Consider the following 19,467-nt stretch of genomic DNA (forward strand, 5'->3'; position numbering starts at 1 on the left):
GGGGGGGGGGCTCCTTCCCTGGCCTCAGCCCTGCCTCCTTCTCAGAACCTCTCTTTATGAGCTTCCTTTCCAACTGCTCTCCAACTGGCCCAGGACACAATCTCCTTGCTGTTTTGGGTCAGGTGGAGCCTGTGGGAACCTGAAGCACTAAACAGAAGGTTTACATTTCAAGAGAAGAGGCTAGGAGTGCAGGCCTGAACCCAGAGGCCTGGAGCTCTACCACATCACTTCACTTTTGAAAAGAGGTGTTTCCTTAGTGCCCTCAAGAAGGGTTCTAGAGCTGAACTCCCACTCCTGGGAGCCACCTGGAGTAGTACCAGTCCCCCAACTCCAGGCTGTGATCTCGATGGAAATGCCTGGCTTGGGGATCTCCCATGAATGTCTACTTAAGACCCCACTTGAAAGGGACTTATACAGACAAGGACCGCTGAGGCCTACTGAGGGGCTCCCAGGGGCCCATCAGTTCTACCTTCCCTCTCCTCTTCCTCGTTGCAGCATGTTTTCTGAGTAGGCATGGTGATGGGCCAAACCACTCCATAAGTAGGTGCAGGTATAATTTTCACTAGAAAACTTGACACCTTGTGTTCTCTTTCAGGCTTCCCAGAGGTCTGTGCGACTAGGTAAGTCTGGTCTGGATTTGTAGTCCTTGCATTTCTATCTGGGCCATACCCCCATCAGGACCAAGCCTGCCATCTACTGTATGTACATAAGAACATCATGGTGCAGTAGAGTAAGCTGACCTTTGAGCTCAGACCAGAGAGGTGAATTGAGGTCAGACCCAGAAAGCCCTCTCCTTTTCTGTAAGATGAAGATCATAACAGTCTTTTAGGGTTGCTGTGAGCTTTGGCTTTGGGACCCTGGGAGTATTGCATAGGGACTTGGCAGGAGCCCATGGTAAGGATGTGGTTCCAAGCAGATAGATGTAGAAAATCCCAGCACATCAGACATTGAATAAGATATAAAGTTTCACAAACCAAAAAGCACCTGCTATGTGCTGGAAAGCATGGCGGAAGGCCATTTGGCCCTTTCCAGAAGATTCTGACAGTGCCCCCAGATGAACAAGGGAAAGTCTGCATCTTTTTAACTTTTCAAACCTCTTTTACAGCCCCTGTCTACCAGAGGTTATTGGAAAGGATGAAGCATTAGCACGAAGGAGCACAGGAGGAATGCACCTCCCAGCTTCCCGCCAATTTCTCTCAGTTTGCCAAAGAGACTATTTGAATGTTTTTGAAACCAAATATCACACTTCAATACACCTGGGCTGCACCATAATGGGATCTGAGCCTTGGGTGGTTGGGGTGGGGGGATGGGAGAATATGTACTTTTTACTTTTTGTTCCCCCTACACATGGTTGTTAGCCTACTGAGGGTAGAGATCTGGATGTCATTACTTGACATTCACTTGCAGAAAGGACTTACCCCAAACGTGGAATGTCCTGCCAATGCCAAGTGCCTGGAATCTCTTCCAGGCTGCAGCATTGTGGAGCTCACAAAACGTGAATGACGCAGTGCAGCGCTCTGGGGAGTTCTGGCGTGGTTTTGTAAAGCTCTTGCACAGCTGGAGAAATGGCGTCATTATAAGCTATGAGTTGAACTGTTTCTGTCAAATGTGTCTTGCATCCACATGTGGCTTGGACGCTTCTATGTGGCCCTGTCCAGGTAGAAAAGGATGTAAAGCCCGTATTTCTTGAGTGTGTCCGCCATGGTGTGTTTGTAATAATAAAACCAATGAAATAGATGCCTTGTGTGGATGGGACCGGGTGCTGGCCTGGGTATCAGAGGGATGGGTTCTGTTTCTTGGGGCCGCCTTCCACATTCCTTCATGCCTCAAGTCTTCCTGGGAACAGATCAACAAGGAGCTCTGAGGGATGGTCTTGGATCCAGCAGTTGACCCTCAGATGCCCATACTGCTTGTGGGGATTTGAACCTGGATCTTTGTTGAACCTGTTTTCAATTCTACTTCCACTAGACCTGGGGGTTTGAGTCCTCATTGTTCCCTTTCCCCAGCATGTTATTTTTCCCCACATTTTTTTATTGGTGCCTTATAGTTGGACCTAGGGTGGGATTTGTTGTTACATATTTGTGCATAAACACAATGTAACAATATAATTTGACCAATATTATTCCCCAGCCTCCAGCACTTTATTCCCTTCCTTACTGTGCAGTATCTTCCCTTCTGTGCTGTGACCCTTCGTCTTTGCACTGAGAAGTGGTTGCTCACATGGTCCCATTACACAGATGAGGAGACTGAGGCTCAGGAAAGGGAGAACCACTGATAACACAGAAAATAGCTGAGCCAGGGCTGGAACCCCAGCACACTGACTCCCAAAGACCACCATCTGACAAGACAGCAAGTCCAAGTTTCCCATGCCCTACCCTCTGTGTCAATCCATGATCAAATCCCTTCCCCACTCCTTTATCTGCTGTCTAGACTGCCTTGGCACTCAGGGAGTCATTCTGTCACTATGGAGTCACTGCGCCCTACCTGTGTGGCCTTGAGGATTCATTTAACTCTCAGGACCTGCAATTCTGTAACAGGGAGATGACTGCCACATCTGCTTCCTGGGTCCATTAAGAGGATGAAATGGGGGTCCATGTAGAATGCTTGGTGCAGCGTGGCCTGTCCTTACTGCTACCACTCTGTCAGGGATGCTCAGGATCCATGGAGCTGTGAGCCCACTTTCCAGGAGAATGGGACTGTCCTTCCTCTTCTCACCCTACTCTGCCAGGGCTGATTCACTCCACTTCATGAACCTAGTGATTCAGTAATGTGTCTACAGCAAAATACAGCTCAGTCCACCATTACTGATTCTAGAATGTTGAACGAGGCACCCAGAGATCCTCCCTTCAATAGCTTCCAGTCTAGAGAAAGACACATTAAATCAATCCATTAAGTCACTCATCCAGTTAGGTCTGTGGCTCAGTGGTAGAGCCCTTGCCTAGCATGCACAAAGCCCTGGGTTCAGTCCCCAATACTGCAAATAAAGTCACTCATCCATTTGTTCCACAAATATTTGTTAAAGGCCATCCTCATACACCCCCATGCTAGGCCCTGGGGATAGACATGGTCTTATTCTCATGAAGCTTCCCTACAGGAGGGAAAAAGAATCATCAGTCAGCAAATGGCACAATGGACTATGATACAGAGAACCCTGAAGGATAGCATGTGGTTCTGTGATAGATTTTGAAGGTATCTGAGAAAGTGGGGACCAGAGGAAGAGATACCCAGGAGCAACCAGAAGTGGGAGGAGATGAAATGAGGTGTAGGAGCAATCTGGAGGGGAAGGGTCCAACTGGAGAAGGCTGGGGAGAAGGTGTCCTGAGAGGTGAAGCTTAGCCTTGTGTGAGTGACCAGTCCTGGATTCTTTCCAAGAGCTCATCCTGCCTCCCAGAGTGTCACCAGCTTGGGCTGCCACACTGGCTTTGCTCATGCCAGGTATCCTACAGCTGTGCATTGCCTTAAGCCCCCCCCCAAATACACATACCTGGACTTTACCAAGACAACATCAGAACCCAAAGAGATGGCTAGCATACCTTTTAAAAATGCTTGCATTTAAAATAAAAATCACCATAGTGACACGGGTCTCGGAGATCAGGAACAGGTCCTCGTTCCCCAGTTTTAAAGATCAAACACCCAAGAAACACTGCAGAAGCAAGAATAGAAAGCAAGTTTTATTTAAGAAAAAGAGAGATAGAAACTATTCTGGAGAGTAGTGGGGTTCAAAGCTAGGTGCCCCCAAAAGTGGGTGTGTCTTGCTCTTTTATTGACCCCAGAACCCTCACCTTCTCTTTTCTTCTCCATGTAGATGCCTAAGGACAGGAAGGAGCAGCACAGGGAGTAATCCCTTGTGTTGGGAATCTCCATGCCCTGATTCCAGAGGTGTTAGCTGTTAGCAACTCATGGTCTTTTCTTTGATAACCAGCCTTCATTTTCTCACCCCCATCATTCATTATCTATACTGATTGTCAGGCCTTTCACCCCCTGCCTCAATTTGTTGAGGAATGTGACATATCCTGTCCCCTTGGGCCACTCTGGACTGCAGGCAGATTGCTTTTTGGCAAAGAAAGCATGTGGACAGTCAGCACAGTGGGCTCATTTTATGGAATTATTCTCTTAACCTTGTGTTCCCACCATCCTCATCTATTTGTCCTCTTACAACAGGAGTCCTTCAAAAATGTCAAATGCTAAAATGTATGTTTAAGGTCCTTCCCACCTCTCCCCTCCATTTGCCCTTATGATCTTTAGTCTGCCCTCATCCCACCCCTTCCAATAAGAGGCTCTCCATCTGATTCTCTAAACTGTTCCTGGGGAATCCTGTGGCTGATAACCATGCACAGCCCTCCCTCCTAGCCAGAGAGGGTCCAGTTCCCTTTTGGGGGTCCTAAATACCCCTCACTGCCCTCACACCATCCAGTTTCTCACAGAGACTCAGGTTGAGCATTAATCAGGGGCTCCTATCCAGAGAATAAACTTCCAGGAAGAGGGAAGTAGGGGAGAGACATGCCTGTCCTGCGCCCTGTACCATCCAGAGATCAGAACGCAGCACAAGAGGGAAGGAGGGGACTCAGGTCTCTGCTGAGCCCTAATCAAGGAAGAGGATGCAGAAGACAGAGGGAAAGGGGTTCCACTTGCTCACATCTCTAGGACTATAGGGTTTTCTGGGGTGTAGAGAGGACTGCAAAGACCCTCAGCATTGGGACCCAGAAACCTTTCCAGAATGGGGTGTGCCTTCCTCAGACAGCGGACAGGGGCCATCTGGCCTCACTGGCAAACTGAGAGACCAGCACAGTTAAGGGCCAGAGAGGGCCGCTGCCTTGGGCTGCGCACCCACAGGTGTTGTCTTTGCAGTCTCTTGTATCCGTGCTATCTATCGACCAGGGAAGAACGATGAGAATTTTCATGTCGCTGCTGTAGGAATGGAAGCTCAGAAGGGTAGTCTGCCAGGTCACCAAACAGGAAGAATTTGAAACACAGACCTGGCCCACGAGTCCCCCCCTCTTAGCCCCTCTGTTCTCCTCTACCTGCTACTTGACCAGAGTCCATGGAAGGGTGGCCAAGGCAGCCCTGGGCAAGCAGGATATGGGGCCAGGTGGCCAGAAAGGCACTCTCCTAGAGACCCCAGGAAGTCTGACCTCTGCTGGCACAGCCTAGACCATAACTTGTTCATATCCTGCTGGGGGAGCCGGACAGGGGAGCAGCCATAGCAAGGGGTACCCGGGTACCACATGGGTATCAGGAAAAAGAGAAAAAAAAACCACCTCTTTGCTTGGAACTATGATTCAACATTATGCTTTTGAGGAGCTGCCTGGAATATTGTGCTCAGAACTCTTTCAAAGCCAGGAGAGGAGGCCATGGAATGAGGGATGGGCCCGATGCCTCATCCAGAGAAGTCAAATGGGGCCACGTCTGGCCATCCCTGCCTGGCAAGGAAAGAAACTCATCCACACCAGAGAGCCAGTCCAGGAACTCAGTCGGGAGGGAAGGGAGCCTGGGACCCCCTAGACACACATGTGTACACACACACACATCCTCTCACACGCTTGCACACTCATTCTCCTCACACATGGATCCTCTTATACACTCACACATGAACACACTTATACACATGCACACACCCACACACATCCCCCGTGGGTCTTAGAGACCCAGGATGTAGCCTCAGGCATAGACAGCTTGTACCCCACAAACTCTGGGGCCTGGGGAGAAAGGCAGTCACTGAGGTGTGGTTGCCCCACAGGAACCTTCTGGCTCTGACCTCAGGCCTGTTGGGGGAAGGTTCCTAGAGCCATCCACACCCCATCCAGCCATGGAGTCCCTACCATTAGACGGGAGAGAGTACAGGAAATCCCTCTGGTGAGAGATCTGGGCCCAGCTGGGCATTGCAGGCTGTATTAAGGATTTTAGAAATTATCCTTAGGACTGTGAGAAGCCACTGGAGGGGGTTAGTTGGGGACAGGGATGTGCCTGGCACACAATAAGTATTCAAAACCCAGGGCCTGGTTCCCAGAGAACAATGGTCTCTTCACTCAACAAGATGGGCTCAGGTCCCTGTTGCTGTCTGAAAAAGCAGGGGGAGGTTTCCCTGGATGCTTACAGTATCCTTCTGGAGGACGAGAATAGCTGGGTTCAGGGAATAGAAAGCTGCTTAATTGCACTGCAGAATGGGTCACTTCCTCTTGAGCAGGTGACAACCCTCTAATCCTTTGGGGTAGGAAGTTTCATGGTTAGAGAGTTTTTCCCTATTCCCAAGACCTTCCAAGACCCAGTTCTGTGAGAAGGAAGAAGGTCTGAGATTTGGGAGTTGCAGAGACAGAGAGGAAAGACTTCTGATTAAATATTTTCATTTGGGCGGAAATGAGTTTTTGAGTGAACAGATGGAAAACCACTCTCCTCCCCTGTCAATGGGGCTGGTGGGTCCCCATGGCTCTTTGGCAACAGTCCATAAATAATTCAAGTTTAAGGAATCCATCTGCATGTATGGGCTTCCCTGATGACAGCTCTCAGTCAAGCTTCTCAAATAGGAGGATGAGGACAAAGACCTTCAGAGGAGCTGTTTCCAGCCACCTTTGGAGCAGAGGAGGATTAGTCAGTCACTCCCAGGGAGGGAAGGGAGGGGAGAGAAAAAGGATGAGGGATAAGTACCTCAATCTTTCAGGGGCAGCTCCTCAGAACAGGCCTGAGAGATAAAGAAGAACAGGGTCTCCAAATCACCCAGATATAGCCTCAAATCCCAGGCTGATTTTGAGAGGAATTACCTACATTCAGATCCCACCGTGTCCAGCTTAGAGCAGGAGTCTCTGATCCTCCAGGCCAGGGGCTCCAGACAGAAGCAGAGGACTCTCTTCTCAGGAAAATACCCATATATCTGCAACCCTGGCAGCTCTGAGGAAAGCACCCCCCACACACACACACACACACACACACACCTTTAACACTTAGACCAAACACATTTTACAGGGACCTGAAATCTATAGCTCCACCTGCTTTCTGAATGCAGCCAACAAGTCTCCACCCCCTGGGGCATCTCAAGCAGACACTGTGCACAGTAGGTGGTGGACAAACAGAATGAGTAGGCCATGGAGCTGCCACAGGGCATAGAGGCTGTCTCTCAATGGCCTAGTGGCAGTGTGACAGCAAAAGAGGAAAGAGCACTAACAGGGCTCCAGACAGAGCTCACAGTGCCAACCATCTGGGCATCGGTCTACGGAGAATGCCCGTCATGTCAGCAGTGTGGAAGACCTTGGCTGGCAATGCAGAACTGTTTCAACAACAGAGAGTGTGCATGGGTGGGACACCCTGTACCCCAAAGTAAAAAAACCCTCAGCACTTCAGTAATGTGGAACCACCTCATTTGTGGTTTATTATTTACATAATAGAAAGAATTCAATCAGGAAGCCATATATCAATAAACTACCCGCTTTGTGGAATCACGGAGTTGATGCCAGCAAATGATTAAAAATAAAAGCCTTTTCATCATCTTTCTAACCAGATTTTTGACTTCAGAAAAATCATCTTTGTGAATTTAGTTTTATTTCCTAATATGCCTATCTTTTTAAGGAGATGCTAAGATATTTTTAAATGTTTTTATTTGTTCTTTTTATATATGCATGACAGTAGGATGTATTTTGACTTATCATACATAGATGGAGTCTAACTCCCCATTCTTGTGGTTGTGCATGATGTGGAGTTTCACTGGTTGTATATCCCTATATGAACAGAGAAAAGTTATGTCTGATTCATTCTATTGTCTTTTTTTTTTTTTTTGGAACTGGAGACTGAAGCAAAGAGTGCTATACCACCTCAGCCTTGCTAAGGTTTTGAGACGGTCCTCAAACTGGTGATCCCTTCTGCCTTAACCTCCATAGTACCTGGGACTATAAGTATATAACCCCACAAAGAGATCATTTTCTTTTTAATTTTTTAAATCCAATTGTAATTTGATTTAAAGATGGGAATTCAAGTTCTTAATGAATTTCACCTCCAAATTGTTATCCTACCACCAGAAACTCACCAATTACTTCCTTATCCATGGCTATGTGTCATTTCTATTCATATCAGCTGTGTCTCTGGGCCACATGTTCTGTCCTTTTGATGTACATAGCTGTGCTTACATCTGTAGCACACCACGTAAATTGGTGTTAATTCAGTATCTTTTAATATCTCATAGAGTTAGCTCTCTTTGCTTTGAAGATGACTTTTTTCTTTTTACAAAATTAACACTTCCTCCTTGCAAAAGTTTTGGGAAATGAAGAGCGGCAGAAAGAAAAAGTGAAAGTACCTATAAGCCTACCCGTAACAACCTTTGTCAAATTAGTTTTAGCAGCTCCTTTCAGATTTTCTTTTTGAGGACACTGTGAATGTTTATAATATATTGTAATTTTCCTTTATTGTACCCAAATAAATTGTTAATAGGTTTCAAAATAAAAATAAAACAAGCATTGTGGTCAGGAGAAATTTAAGGCAATTTCCAATATTTAAACTTGCATGGCCCCAGTGTTATTCCCTTGTTGGCACTGGGGAGATTATCCCAGGTGGGCAGGATGCAGTACCACAGCTCTTTAAAAGCAACATTTTTCCTCCAGCAGGGGGCAGATTTGGAGGTCAGAAAGAAGACTGAGAAGGACTCCATGCCAAGATGGGTTAGGGAGGGACTGTGAGAGGACTCAGTAAGTAGAAGAGCCCTCAGATGTCCGCCAGACCTACAACCACAAGAGACTCAATTCTGCCACCAAACTAAATGAGCTAGGAAAGGGATTCTTCTATGGAGCCTTTAGTAGAGGTTCAACTGACCCCATGGCTTCTGCCCATAAGACATGGAGTAGAAAGATCAGCTGAGCCCACCCAGAATCCTAACTTTACAAAATTGTGAGATAGTAAATGGGTGTTGTTTGAAGTCACTAATTTCATGGTAATTTGTTCCACTTGAAACCAGTGAATGATAAAGAGAAAAGCCCTCTAAACATATTTTAACATTAGAAAAATTATATTTGGGTATAATCCTATAAGTATAATTTCATTTTCTTCATTGAGCATCCACAGAGGACTCTGAGTTGGCTTTGCTCCATGGAGAGCCTGGGTTCTGGGTCAACATGGGGTTCCTGGGCCTGGGGGTTGGTTTCAGGCCCTGTGAGTGCCTACTGCATAGATATAAGCCCTTTTTTCAAGAATCAGGGTGATTCCCCACACCTAAACTTCCCAAGTCTCATGAGAAACCTGCGGGGTACTGAGGAGGGTAGGCCCATGGCCACAGCTGTGTTCTTGGGCTTTCCCCCGATGGCAAGCTGACAGCCCAAGGATATTGACACAGAGTGGGATGAAGTTTGCCTGAAAATGTAATCCCCATCAGCTGAGCCTGTGAGATCTCACAAGGTCTTCTGGGAATAAGTGTTCACCTTTGCATTTTAACACATGTAGTCTTTTAGTATTTTGCCCTGTTGCACCCAAAGTGGCCCTGGGGCTGGCCAGAAACCGATATTAGGTTACTAAGAGCCCTGGAACTCTGCCAGTCACACTCTCTGTGTATAACAATAATAAACAAAGCTACCTCTTGCCAGGTGTGGTAGTGCATGCCTGTAATCCCAATGACTCAGGAGACTGAGGTAGGAGAATCACAAGTTCAAAACCAGTCTGGACAACTTAGGCAGACCCTGTCTTAAGATAAAAAAATTAAAAGGGCTGGGGATGTAGCTCAGTGGTAGAGCACTTGCCTAGAGTGTTAGTTTTTTGTTGCTGTGACCAAATAACTGATAAAAACAACTTAGAGGAGCTGAAGTTTATTTGGGGCTAATGGCTTCAGAGGTTCAGTCCATGGTTTAGCCAACTCCATTGCTTGGGGACAAATGTGAGGCAGAAATAGTCTGGTGCAAATGCATGGTAGAGGACTACTGCTGTGCTCACTGTGGCCAAGAAACAGAAATAGAGAAAGAAAGAGAGGGGAAGAGGACACAGAGAAGATGAGCCTTTCCAGGGCATACCCCCAGGGACCTCTTCCAGCCATACCCCACCTGACTATGGTTACCACACAGGTAGTCTATTCAGACTTGGATGAACTAATTAGGTTACAGCTCTCATAATCCAATCATTTCACCTCTGAATATTCCTACATTAACACAGGATCCATCCCTAGTACCTGAGTGGTAGTGATGGGGTGATAGAACCAGAATTTATTTTGGTTGTGTGAGAGGTTTTGTTTTGTTTTGTTTTGTTCTTGGAGGTGCTGGGAATGGAACCCGGGGCCTCGTGCATGCTAGGCAAGTGCTCTACCACTGAATTACACTCCTAGCCCTCTTTTATTTACTTTGACAAAGGTCTTGCTAAGTTTCAAAGGCGGGCCTCAAAACTTGCAATCCTCCTGCCTCATCTTCCCAAGTAGCTATACCACCTTGCCTGGCTTTAGTCTCTTTGAACCGCCACTTTGAGTGGCCAATGGTAAGATGTGCATTCAGCACAACACAGAGGTGGTTCTTAATCCTGGCTGCATATTAGAATTCTCTGGGGAACTTTTTAAAACACTAGTGCCTGGACCTCTACTCCAGAGATTCTGATTTTAGTTGGTCTTACCAAAACTGTTTGAAAACCTCCCCCAGATGATTTGAATATGCAGAACAAGGTCCTCCAATATGGCCACGTGTATATCAAACTGTAGTCTGGTTGATAACTATCGGCTATAAGAAAGTTGATGTTGTCTATGGGTTATTTCAACACTTGAAGGATTTATGAATCAGACCTATTGTCCCTCATATCCAGGTGTCTAGAAGAAAGAATGACTCAGAACAAAGGATAAGCCGGAAAGGTAAGATGATATTATTTTTTCTCAGGTTTAGGGCATGACTGGAGACTTCTAGACACTGCTCCAAGGGTCTGAAACAGAACACTGTAAAAGCCAGCAGTTGACAATCAGTTGATTATGATGTTCCTGCAAATCTCAAAAGTGTTCTTATCTTGATGCCTTCTACCTTGGAGGGGCAGGATTATCAGATTTGGATGAATACTCTTTAAGTGATTAACATGTCTATGTGTAGAGTTGAACTGGAATCTGACCCAGAATTTAAGATAGAAATGAGACAGATGCAAAATGAAGAAAGAAAGATCAAGTTTTTATCCTATTTTAGTTACCCATTGGGCATCCGAATGCTCAAGTGAAGAATCAGTATTTTTTAGCAGCCTCTAAGTTACAACATCTCCTGAGAACATGTTAAAAAAATGAAATCTGTGGGCTTAACCTCAGCCCAACTCTATCAACAATTCCCTGTAGCTTTAGCAACTCCCCTAGGTGATGTGGGGCACAGTTTGAGAATCACCACCAGAGGTAGGGACCACATCTACTGGGACAGCAGCCCAAGGCCAGCAGAGAGGGAGTGTCTGATTCTCTCCAATCTTTTTCCTCCCATAGGGCCCAGTACTGTCCGAGCAGGAAGCAGACTAGAATCCTGCCAGCCACATCTGGAACCTAGCATGAATTCTGTTTCCTGACAAGGTCAGGGCAGCCACATTGGTATCATTATGTAAATATGCAAAAAGCAACATTCTTGAAGGAAAGCCCTTGACTTTGTGATTTAATGAGCTCTGGCTCAGACCTCTCTCCAGATGTCTATTTACCGGTTCACCAACAGCTGCCAGGGAGATAAAAAAACAGAGTTGATTTGTTTGTTTTCTCTCAATTTAATGCATCAGTTTCTGAAGGCTAAACATCCATTTCTGGAAAGCTGTGGGATTTCCCTGGTCTAAGAAAACAGGAAAGTTAGCACCTCACTGAAAGGAGGGGGTAGGATTATCTTTCTGAAATTCATTCCTTCATTCTTTCTATAAATGTATGTAGAATGCCTGTTATATACAAGCCCCCAAATAGGAACTAGAGCAAGAAATGGCAATATCATTTATTATGTTAGTTAATGGTATCTTCACAATCATTATGATGTAGATAATATTATTAACCCCACCCTCCAATTTTGCAGATAATAAACCCAGGATCAAAGAAATCATCACATGACCCAGGTCACACAGACTATAGTTGGGGGGGTCATGGAGTGGGTAGAAAGGTGAAAAACAGGGTTTCTTTATCTATTATCTATAATCCAGCAAAACTGTGGATTGAGGTACTTGGTTAAAGAACCTAAAGGGACTGGCTACCTGTGATGTAAAGAATTAGCCCACTGGAGTCTGGTAGGCTGACCTACACTAACTGTGTGTGTCTCTGCCCCACCCATCCACACCAGCTCCAGGAGAGCTGACAAAAGGGAAGAAGAGCCTTTGGGCTTTACATGTCCACCTCGTGAGACCATTACCGTTTGATAAACCATCTCTACCTGGTTTAGTTAGCACCTTTCATCTTTACATTGACCCTATTGCTGGCATGGTTCTTGCCACCAGGGACACAATGGGAATTAGAAAAACAAGAGAGGGATAGAGAAGCTATCCCTGGTCCAGTTCTCATGACTGATGGGATCCTCAAAGCCCTCTTCCTCCTCTATCCTAAATAGATCCATCCCACCAATCCGACACCCACCCCAGACATCAGAAGTCAGGAATCAACATCCCTCTCCCCTACTAGGTTACCAGGTTCCCTTTTCAGGGACACATTCCTGGAGATACTGGTTTCTAGACAAGGGTTCTTGGGAGAGAGAAAGTGTTCCAAATGATCTCCTTGGTTTTTGTTCTTGGGTCTTTTTTTTTTTCCAGTGCTGGGGATCAAACTTAGGGCCTTGTGCATGCTAGGCAAGTGCTCTACCACTGACCTATATCCCCAAACTCTCAAATAATCTCCTTGTAAACACCCAGCCCAGAATGGTCATGCCTTTCTGAGCTGGAGAACCTTGCCCTTGAATAGAGAGTGCTCCGTTACAGTTGCATGTGGACAGAAGCAGAAGAAGAAAGCCAGGGCCATAGGGGTAAAGGGCAAAAGGCATGACCCCTCTGTTTTCCTGGAGCACGGGCCCTGCCCTTAGGCTCCCCACTCTGGGTTCTGGGAGGTTGACATGAAGTTTGCATTGAAAGCTCAGCGGCTCTGCCTGGCCTTGCCAGGGAAGTTTTTAGAAACCAGGACATCAGCACGAAGGGCCAAACACGCAGCAGGGCACAGTTCCACGCAGAGGTCCCTGGATAGCTGAAGGACTACCTTTTCACAGAGAAGAATAGTCATGATGTCGTGGTGCAATTCCAAGTCTGAAATTAGGGGAGCATGAGGAGCCACATAACCACAGCCACAGGAGGCAGCCAGTAGAACTGAGATGGAGCAGAAGAGAGCACTGTCTGCTTCATCTTCTGCCAGACGCATGCATTTTTCATTATCCAGTGGCTTCCTGCCTGAGGCTCTTGCATTGAAATGGAGCGTGTCTTCAGTCATCTTCCCAGGGTTCACACTCACAGATTCAAATGAGCTCAGCTCGCCTCCCCAGACCTCTCTAGGCCAACTAGCTTCTATATCCTAAAATGACCCGAAGAGCTTTGAGGTTTTCCTTTCCTTTCTTCACAACAGAAAATTGGAAGGGAAGATCACTCTGATGTGTGAAGAATGGGCTGGCGGGCAAAAAAAAAAAAAAAAAAAAAAAAAAAGAGGGAGCCCAGATGGATGTCTGTCAGTGGTCCAGGTGAAAGGGGATGGAGTCAGGACTCCTGTAGACCGGGTTATAGTGACAATGACGACACATGATTGACTTCAGATATATTTTATAAATAGAGCCAATATTATCTGTTGATTGATTCAACTGTAGGTGAGGAAAAGAGGAGAATCAAAGAAATCTGTCTCATTTCTGAAGTAAGCAACCAAGTGGATGGACCTGCAATTTTCCAACAGGAAGGACTGAGGGAAGAAATGCTTTGAGCGGGTGGTAGGAGATCAAGAGTTTTGGCTTATCAAGTTTGAAATGTCTCTGAAACATTTTGTGTAGAGAATTGAATATTAGAATCTGAAAGTCAGGAAAAACTCACTGTTAAGAACCAAAAGGTGCAGTCATCAGTTGGGAAGGAAGTTTGAGAAGAGGTGTGAAATAGTCACCCTAGAGTTCTTTAGAGATGCAGGTTTCCTGGCACCCACCAGCAATAACCATTCAACTGCAGCTGGGGTGGAATCCACTCCAGGTTCCTCACTACCTGAGGATGCTCCGTGTGGGAGCCCTCCTGCACTCCGCAGGAAGGATCATTGTCTCCTTTGTTTGAGATATATATTTAGAAATTATGAGCATACAGTTTAAGGCCTCCATACTGAATAAACTCATGGAGGAGAGAATAGGCACAGAGAAGACTCCAGAGCTCTGGGTGCTCCTACCCGACAGAGTACAAGCAAGCAAGAGACTAAGAAAGACTGTCCCATGGGATAGGAAAAAGAAGATGTTAGGAGGTTTAGAAGAGAAAGTGTGATTAAATTTGCTGAAATACAGTAAGATAAGGAAAGAGAATTGAATTTGGCCTGAGGTCTCTTTGATCAAAGCTAGTGACTTGTAGAGGGAGAAGCCCTTTAAGATTAGATTTAGGAGAAAACAGCTTTGCCAGGAGGGGGTCAAGGAAATGGGAGGTTGACAGGAGGGGACTTGGGTCAGGGGGAGATTATATGTGTGTTGCTTTGTTTTACTTTGTTCTTAGGGGGAGAGGGCCATGTCTATTTCCTCCAGGTGGACCATATTGAGGCTTATATGCTACCAGGACTAATTCAGTGGAATGAAGAAGTTGGTGGTATGGGAGGTTAGAGTCTGGGATCCCCACTTGAAATTGGGGTCACCTGTTGATACTTGACAAGTCCTGCTTCCTCAAATGTTGAAGTATAACACCAGAGAAGCACATCCAGGCAAGCGTAGAGTAGAAAGTAAGAAGCTTATTAAAGAATAGTAAAACAGACTTCTCCCTGGTGGAAGAAGGGGGGTCTTGTGGGAAGAGGAAGCCCTGTCCCTTTAATACTTCTAAAGTTTCCCTTGTTCTCCGGAATTCTTTTCCCTTATCTTGTTCATTCCCCTCATCCTGCATAGTGACTGGGGGATTTCAGTGGAATGGCCTGGGGGTGAGCAGGTGAGCTGGAAGGGTGTAGGTAGAGTGCTAGGCAGGAAGGGAACTGGGCAGCCCAGGAGGCGTTGATTAGCAGATCCCAGTCTGCTCAGGAGTTGCTTAATTAATAACCTTTTTGGAAGGGGCAGTATCAAAGAGCTTTGGAGACATGAACATTCCATTCTCCCAGGGGCTGTTTCCAATTTCCTGGACTCAAATTGGACTCCATTTTCTCCATCAGACACTATTTATCTAGCTACATTCACTGTCTGTCTTTAAATCTGGCTTCACTGTGATAGGATCCATGTGGGAGAGGTAGGCTTTGGTGAGGGAAGGTGAAGAAATTCTGAGTTTCCACAAACTCACTGTTAAGAACCAAAAGGTGCAGTCATCAGTTGGGAAGGAAGTTTGAGAAGAGGTGTGAAATAGTCACCCTAGGGTTCTTTAGAGATGCAGGTTTCCTGGCACCCACCAGCGATAACCTCCCGCTGCTGCGGCTGGGGTGGAATCTCTACTCCGAGGTTTTAGAGCTCCTCACCACCTCAGGATGCTCCGTGTGGGAGCCCTCCTACACTCCGCAGGAAGGATCATTGTCTCCTTTGTTTTACACCAGGTTCTTTATGAATAATTGGAAAACGATTGGTCAAAATGTCGAGTTGAATTGCCCCAGCCCCTCATTCCATTACAAGCACCACTACTAATACATGAGCTTCCAAGTTGGGTCAAGTTTAGGTTCCCTTTTAGCTCAGTTTTTCTCTTTTCCAAAGTTTGAGGCCCGCTGGTAGTGGGGAGAGGGGCTCCAAAGGTGGCGCTAGCTCCTGGAGATTCGTCACCCGCCCTCCCCCCAGGTCCCTTGGAGGCAGCAGGTTGGAAGCAGAGTGGGTACTTTATTCTCCGAGGGAGGGCGGGCCTTGGCAGACAGATCAAGGGCTTCCGGCGACACCTCTCCACCTGGTTACTCTAGGTGCATCAGAGCGCCGGCAGCGGGCGGGACAATCTCCGGGACCCTCAGGATGGGAGTAACCCGGAGGGACGCTCCAAAGCTTGGGAGCTGAGGAGAGTTCACAGGCTCAGAAGCATAGTCCGGCATGATCAAAGGCGCATATAAAGTCACCAGAGCCAGGAGCGGTGGATGGCGGGTGGGACAGCTGCCTAGAAGGGCCAAGACAATAGTCTGAGAGCCCCCCGCCCAAGTTCCCCCTCGCTGCCGGCACTGCTACCCCCCTGCTTTGGCGCCTGCTGTCTCAGCTTCCCTGGGGTCGCAGGGATTTGCTGGGCTTCGGAAGACCTCTCCCCATTCCACCCAACCTTACCCTGAGGGAACTGATGCCATAGTTATCTATCTAAAACCTTGGTAAGTTCTGATTCATAACTTCAGGACAGAAATTTAATATGAGAAACAGTTGGACATGTCTAAACCGCCTGAGTAGTAATAGGTCCCTGTTCTCAGGCAGCTTATGTTCTGGAGGAGAGCTCCACATTAGAGAAACTCTTACCAAACCCAGATTTGGAAGTTTATCCCATGGAAAAATCAATGTTCAAGAGAAAAGCCTTCAGGAGAAAGGTTTTATTCAGTGGCCAAAGATTGTAAAAGAGGGAGCTTTGTTCCTCTTCTCCATTCCAGGGGGTTGATGGGTTACAGATATAGGATAGGAATAATGTGGGAGAGAGGTAGGCTAACAAAGGAGAGAAATGTTCTTGTCTTTTCTGGATATAGGCAGAGCTCTTCCAGGAACTCAAGAGCACCCGTTTATTCCTCTTATGGTCTGGTGTTTCTGGTTATAGCTTATAGTATATGTCTTTACTATTAAAGAGGGGGGGGGGTGTGCTAGGCAATTCTGGGTCAAAATAATCCTATGTTATAGTTTTGGACAACATTTTTCAAGCCAGATATGGTGGTGCTGGCCTGTAATCCTAGCAAATCCAGAGGCTGAGGCATGTGGATTGCAATTTAGTGGGGCCAGCCTCTGAAACTTAGAGACCCTGTCTCAAAATTAAAAATGAAAAGGGTTGGCAATGTAACTCATTGGCAGAGCATGCCAGTGTTCAATATCCAGTACTAAAAAACAAAGAAACAAACAAACAAACAAACAAAAGAGTAACCTAAATAATTGTTATCATCATAACCCATACATCAGAGGTGCTATCTGCAGTGAATCTAATAGGAAACTAATTTTGTGATGCCCAGTTGTGTGGTACTAGGGGTTGAACCCAGGGAGGTTGGCTATACCCAGTCTAATTTATTTATTTATTTATTTTCATTTTATTTATTTATTTGGTGCTGGGGATTGAATCCAGAGCACATCACCACTGAGCTATATCCCCGTCCCTTTTTATTTTCTGAGACAGGGTCTTGTTAAATTGCCCAGGCTACCATCCAACTTGTGATCCTCCTGACTCAGTCTCCAAATTGCTGGAATGACAGGCAGGTGCTGTCACTCATGGCAAATTAGTGATTTTTAAGTCAACTAACAACAAGTGAAGCTAGAAAGTTTATTTAGGTTTTTTTTTTTTTTCCAAGTAATGAAACCACATAAAATATCTGGAGGTTGTGCAAAATGCTAAGAAGGAAAGAAGGGATAGAGGGAGACTGAGATGGAACTCTACATTTAGCATCTTACCCCTGAACAGTACAGACACAGGCCAGGGAGGAAGGAATTTAGGATGTTCAAAGACCTACAGAAAACTCCCTGGTCTCTGCAATAGAGTAAGAACGGGTAGGGTCTCATTAGCTGCGGTTATCAAGTAGGTCCTTGTGGACCACACTATATGCAAAGAAAATAGTCCCTACAGATAAAATAATAATAGATGGCAGCTATTGCTAGCGAGTTCAGGAGGCCTTCCTAATTGTTCTTGGAATAAAGTACATAATCAACATGGAGGCCTGAAGGTCCTGGGACTCTGACCTTCACATTGAACTTCCTGCTGCAAGTTGTTAAGTTTGTTTTGTTTTATCCCCTGAACAGGCAGGACAGGATGATCAGCCCACCCTGTAGGTCCAGAGCAGCCCCAGGTCAAAGTGACCCTTATATACTTTTGAGTCAGGCCATCAGCGCCACTTAAATTATGTTAGCAACCGGCTAAGTTAGCAAATTTGAAAAGGACAGAGAGCACATTTAAAAATCCTCAAAAGGAGCGATTCTACAGCGTCTGTAGTACAGAGGGAAAGTGCAAAAGGGTCAGAAAGCACCCGCGGGTCTCGAACCCCAGCACTAGGGATTAGACAGCTAGAAAGCTTGGCTTGAGGAAGTAACCGCTTGAGCTAAAGCCGACCCGACAGAAGTGGCGCGACTGAAACTTCTAAACCATGACAGAGTGACGTGGAAGGGGACGGGCTGCTTGTGCTCCCCGCCCCGAGAGGCCTGCGTCAGCCGGTCCCGCCTGCTGGCGTTCAGCGTCCTTCTGGGAGCGGGTCTGGAAGGGACTCTAGGTCCCTGAGCGCCCCGCCAACGGGAATGGCGTAGAGGACCAAGCCTGCCGCGGGAGGGGAGGGGAGGGAACGGCGGAGCACACGCTGAGCAGGTTGCTGACCCCCTACTGGGTCCCGCAGCCAGGCCCCTGAAGCATCCCCTCCTCTTGAAGATTTCAGAGTGCTCCCGGGCAGATGGGGTAGCCCACGCCCTCCAGAAAACCACCCCAGCAGCCCGTGACTCTGTACCAGTCCTGAGCTGGGCCCTGGCCCTGGGGACAGAGATCCTGTCAGCAAATGCTCTTTGGTTGGAGAGGTGAATAAATGAATGAGTTGGGGCACCATGGCCCAGGAGAAAGAGCAGGGCTAAAACAGCCTCAGGTCAAGAAAAACTCCATTATGGCTGAAGTAGGGTGAATCATTCCCCCTTTTCCCTACCCCACCTCCCAGTCTACATTTCTTTCCTTTTAGAGAATTGGGGAACTGAATGGCAACCTTATCCATACAATTCCTAATGCAGAGCCTGGGACCTCAAGGATAATCAATAATTATATTCCTGCTTATGGAGTGCACCGTATGTTCCAAGCTCTGGTTTAAGCATTTATGACGTTTAATTGCTAGAACAATTAAAATCTGTAATGTTGGCCACTTTTGCAGATGAGTAAACTGAGAATCAGGGGATTTAAGTAACTGAAATGTCAGGAATTACAAAACAGGATACGGTCATTCAGGGATAGAACCTAAGTTTGAACTCTCATGGAAGAGAGTTGCCTGTAGTGTCTGTCTGTCTTGCTTTAAAATATTTCGAATGGCTAGTAAGCTTTATTAGACAGGGATCGTCATTTTGTTCTCTGATGTTTCCCTGGTACCTGGCATAGTGTGTGGACAATTGACATTCCATCACAGCCATTTGCTAACTGAGCATGGGCAATTGTTTCTTTTCTTTTCTTTTTTTTTTTTTTTTTTGGTGCTGGGCATTGAACACAGGGGCATTCTACCGCTGAGCCACATCCCCAGCTCTTTTTTTTTTTTTTTAATTTTGAGACAGGGTCTCACTAAGTTACCCCGCTGGCCTTGAACTTGTG

General features: G+C 46.5%; 1 protein-coding gene across 1 annotated transcript in view; it reads left to right on the forward strand.

The window, feature by feature from the left end:
• The window catches only part of Tgfbi (transforming growth factor beta induced), a 33,763-nt gene extending 32,026 nt beyond the window's left edge, over window positions 1-1,737 (forward strand). Inside the window, exons 16-17 of the mRNA XM_015488589.2 lie at window positions 596-620; window positions 1,106-1,737. Coding sequence (XP_015344075.1) covers window positions 596-620; window positions 1,106-1,146 — 66 coding nt within the window. The 3' untranslated portion in view covers window positions 1,147-1,737. The remainder of the gene's footprint in view (window positions 1-595; window positions 621-1,105) is intronic.
• The last annotated feature ends 17,730 nt before the right edge of the window (window positions 1,738-19,467 follow it).

Source organism: Marmota marmota, unplaced genomic scaffold (assembly GCF_001458135.2).
Source record: "Marmota marmota marmota unplaced genomic scaffold, marMar, whole genome shotgun sequence".
NCBI classification, from domain to species: Eukaryota; Metazoa; Chordata; class Mammalia; order Rodentia; family Sciuridae; genus Marmota; species Marmota marmota.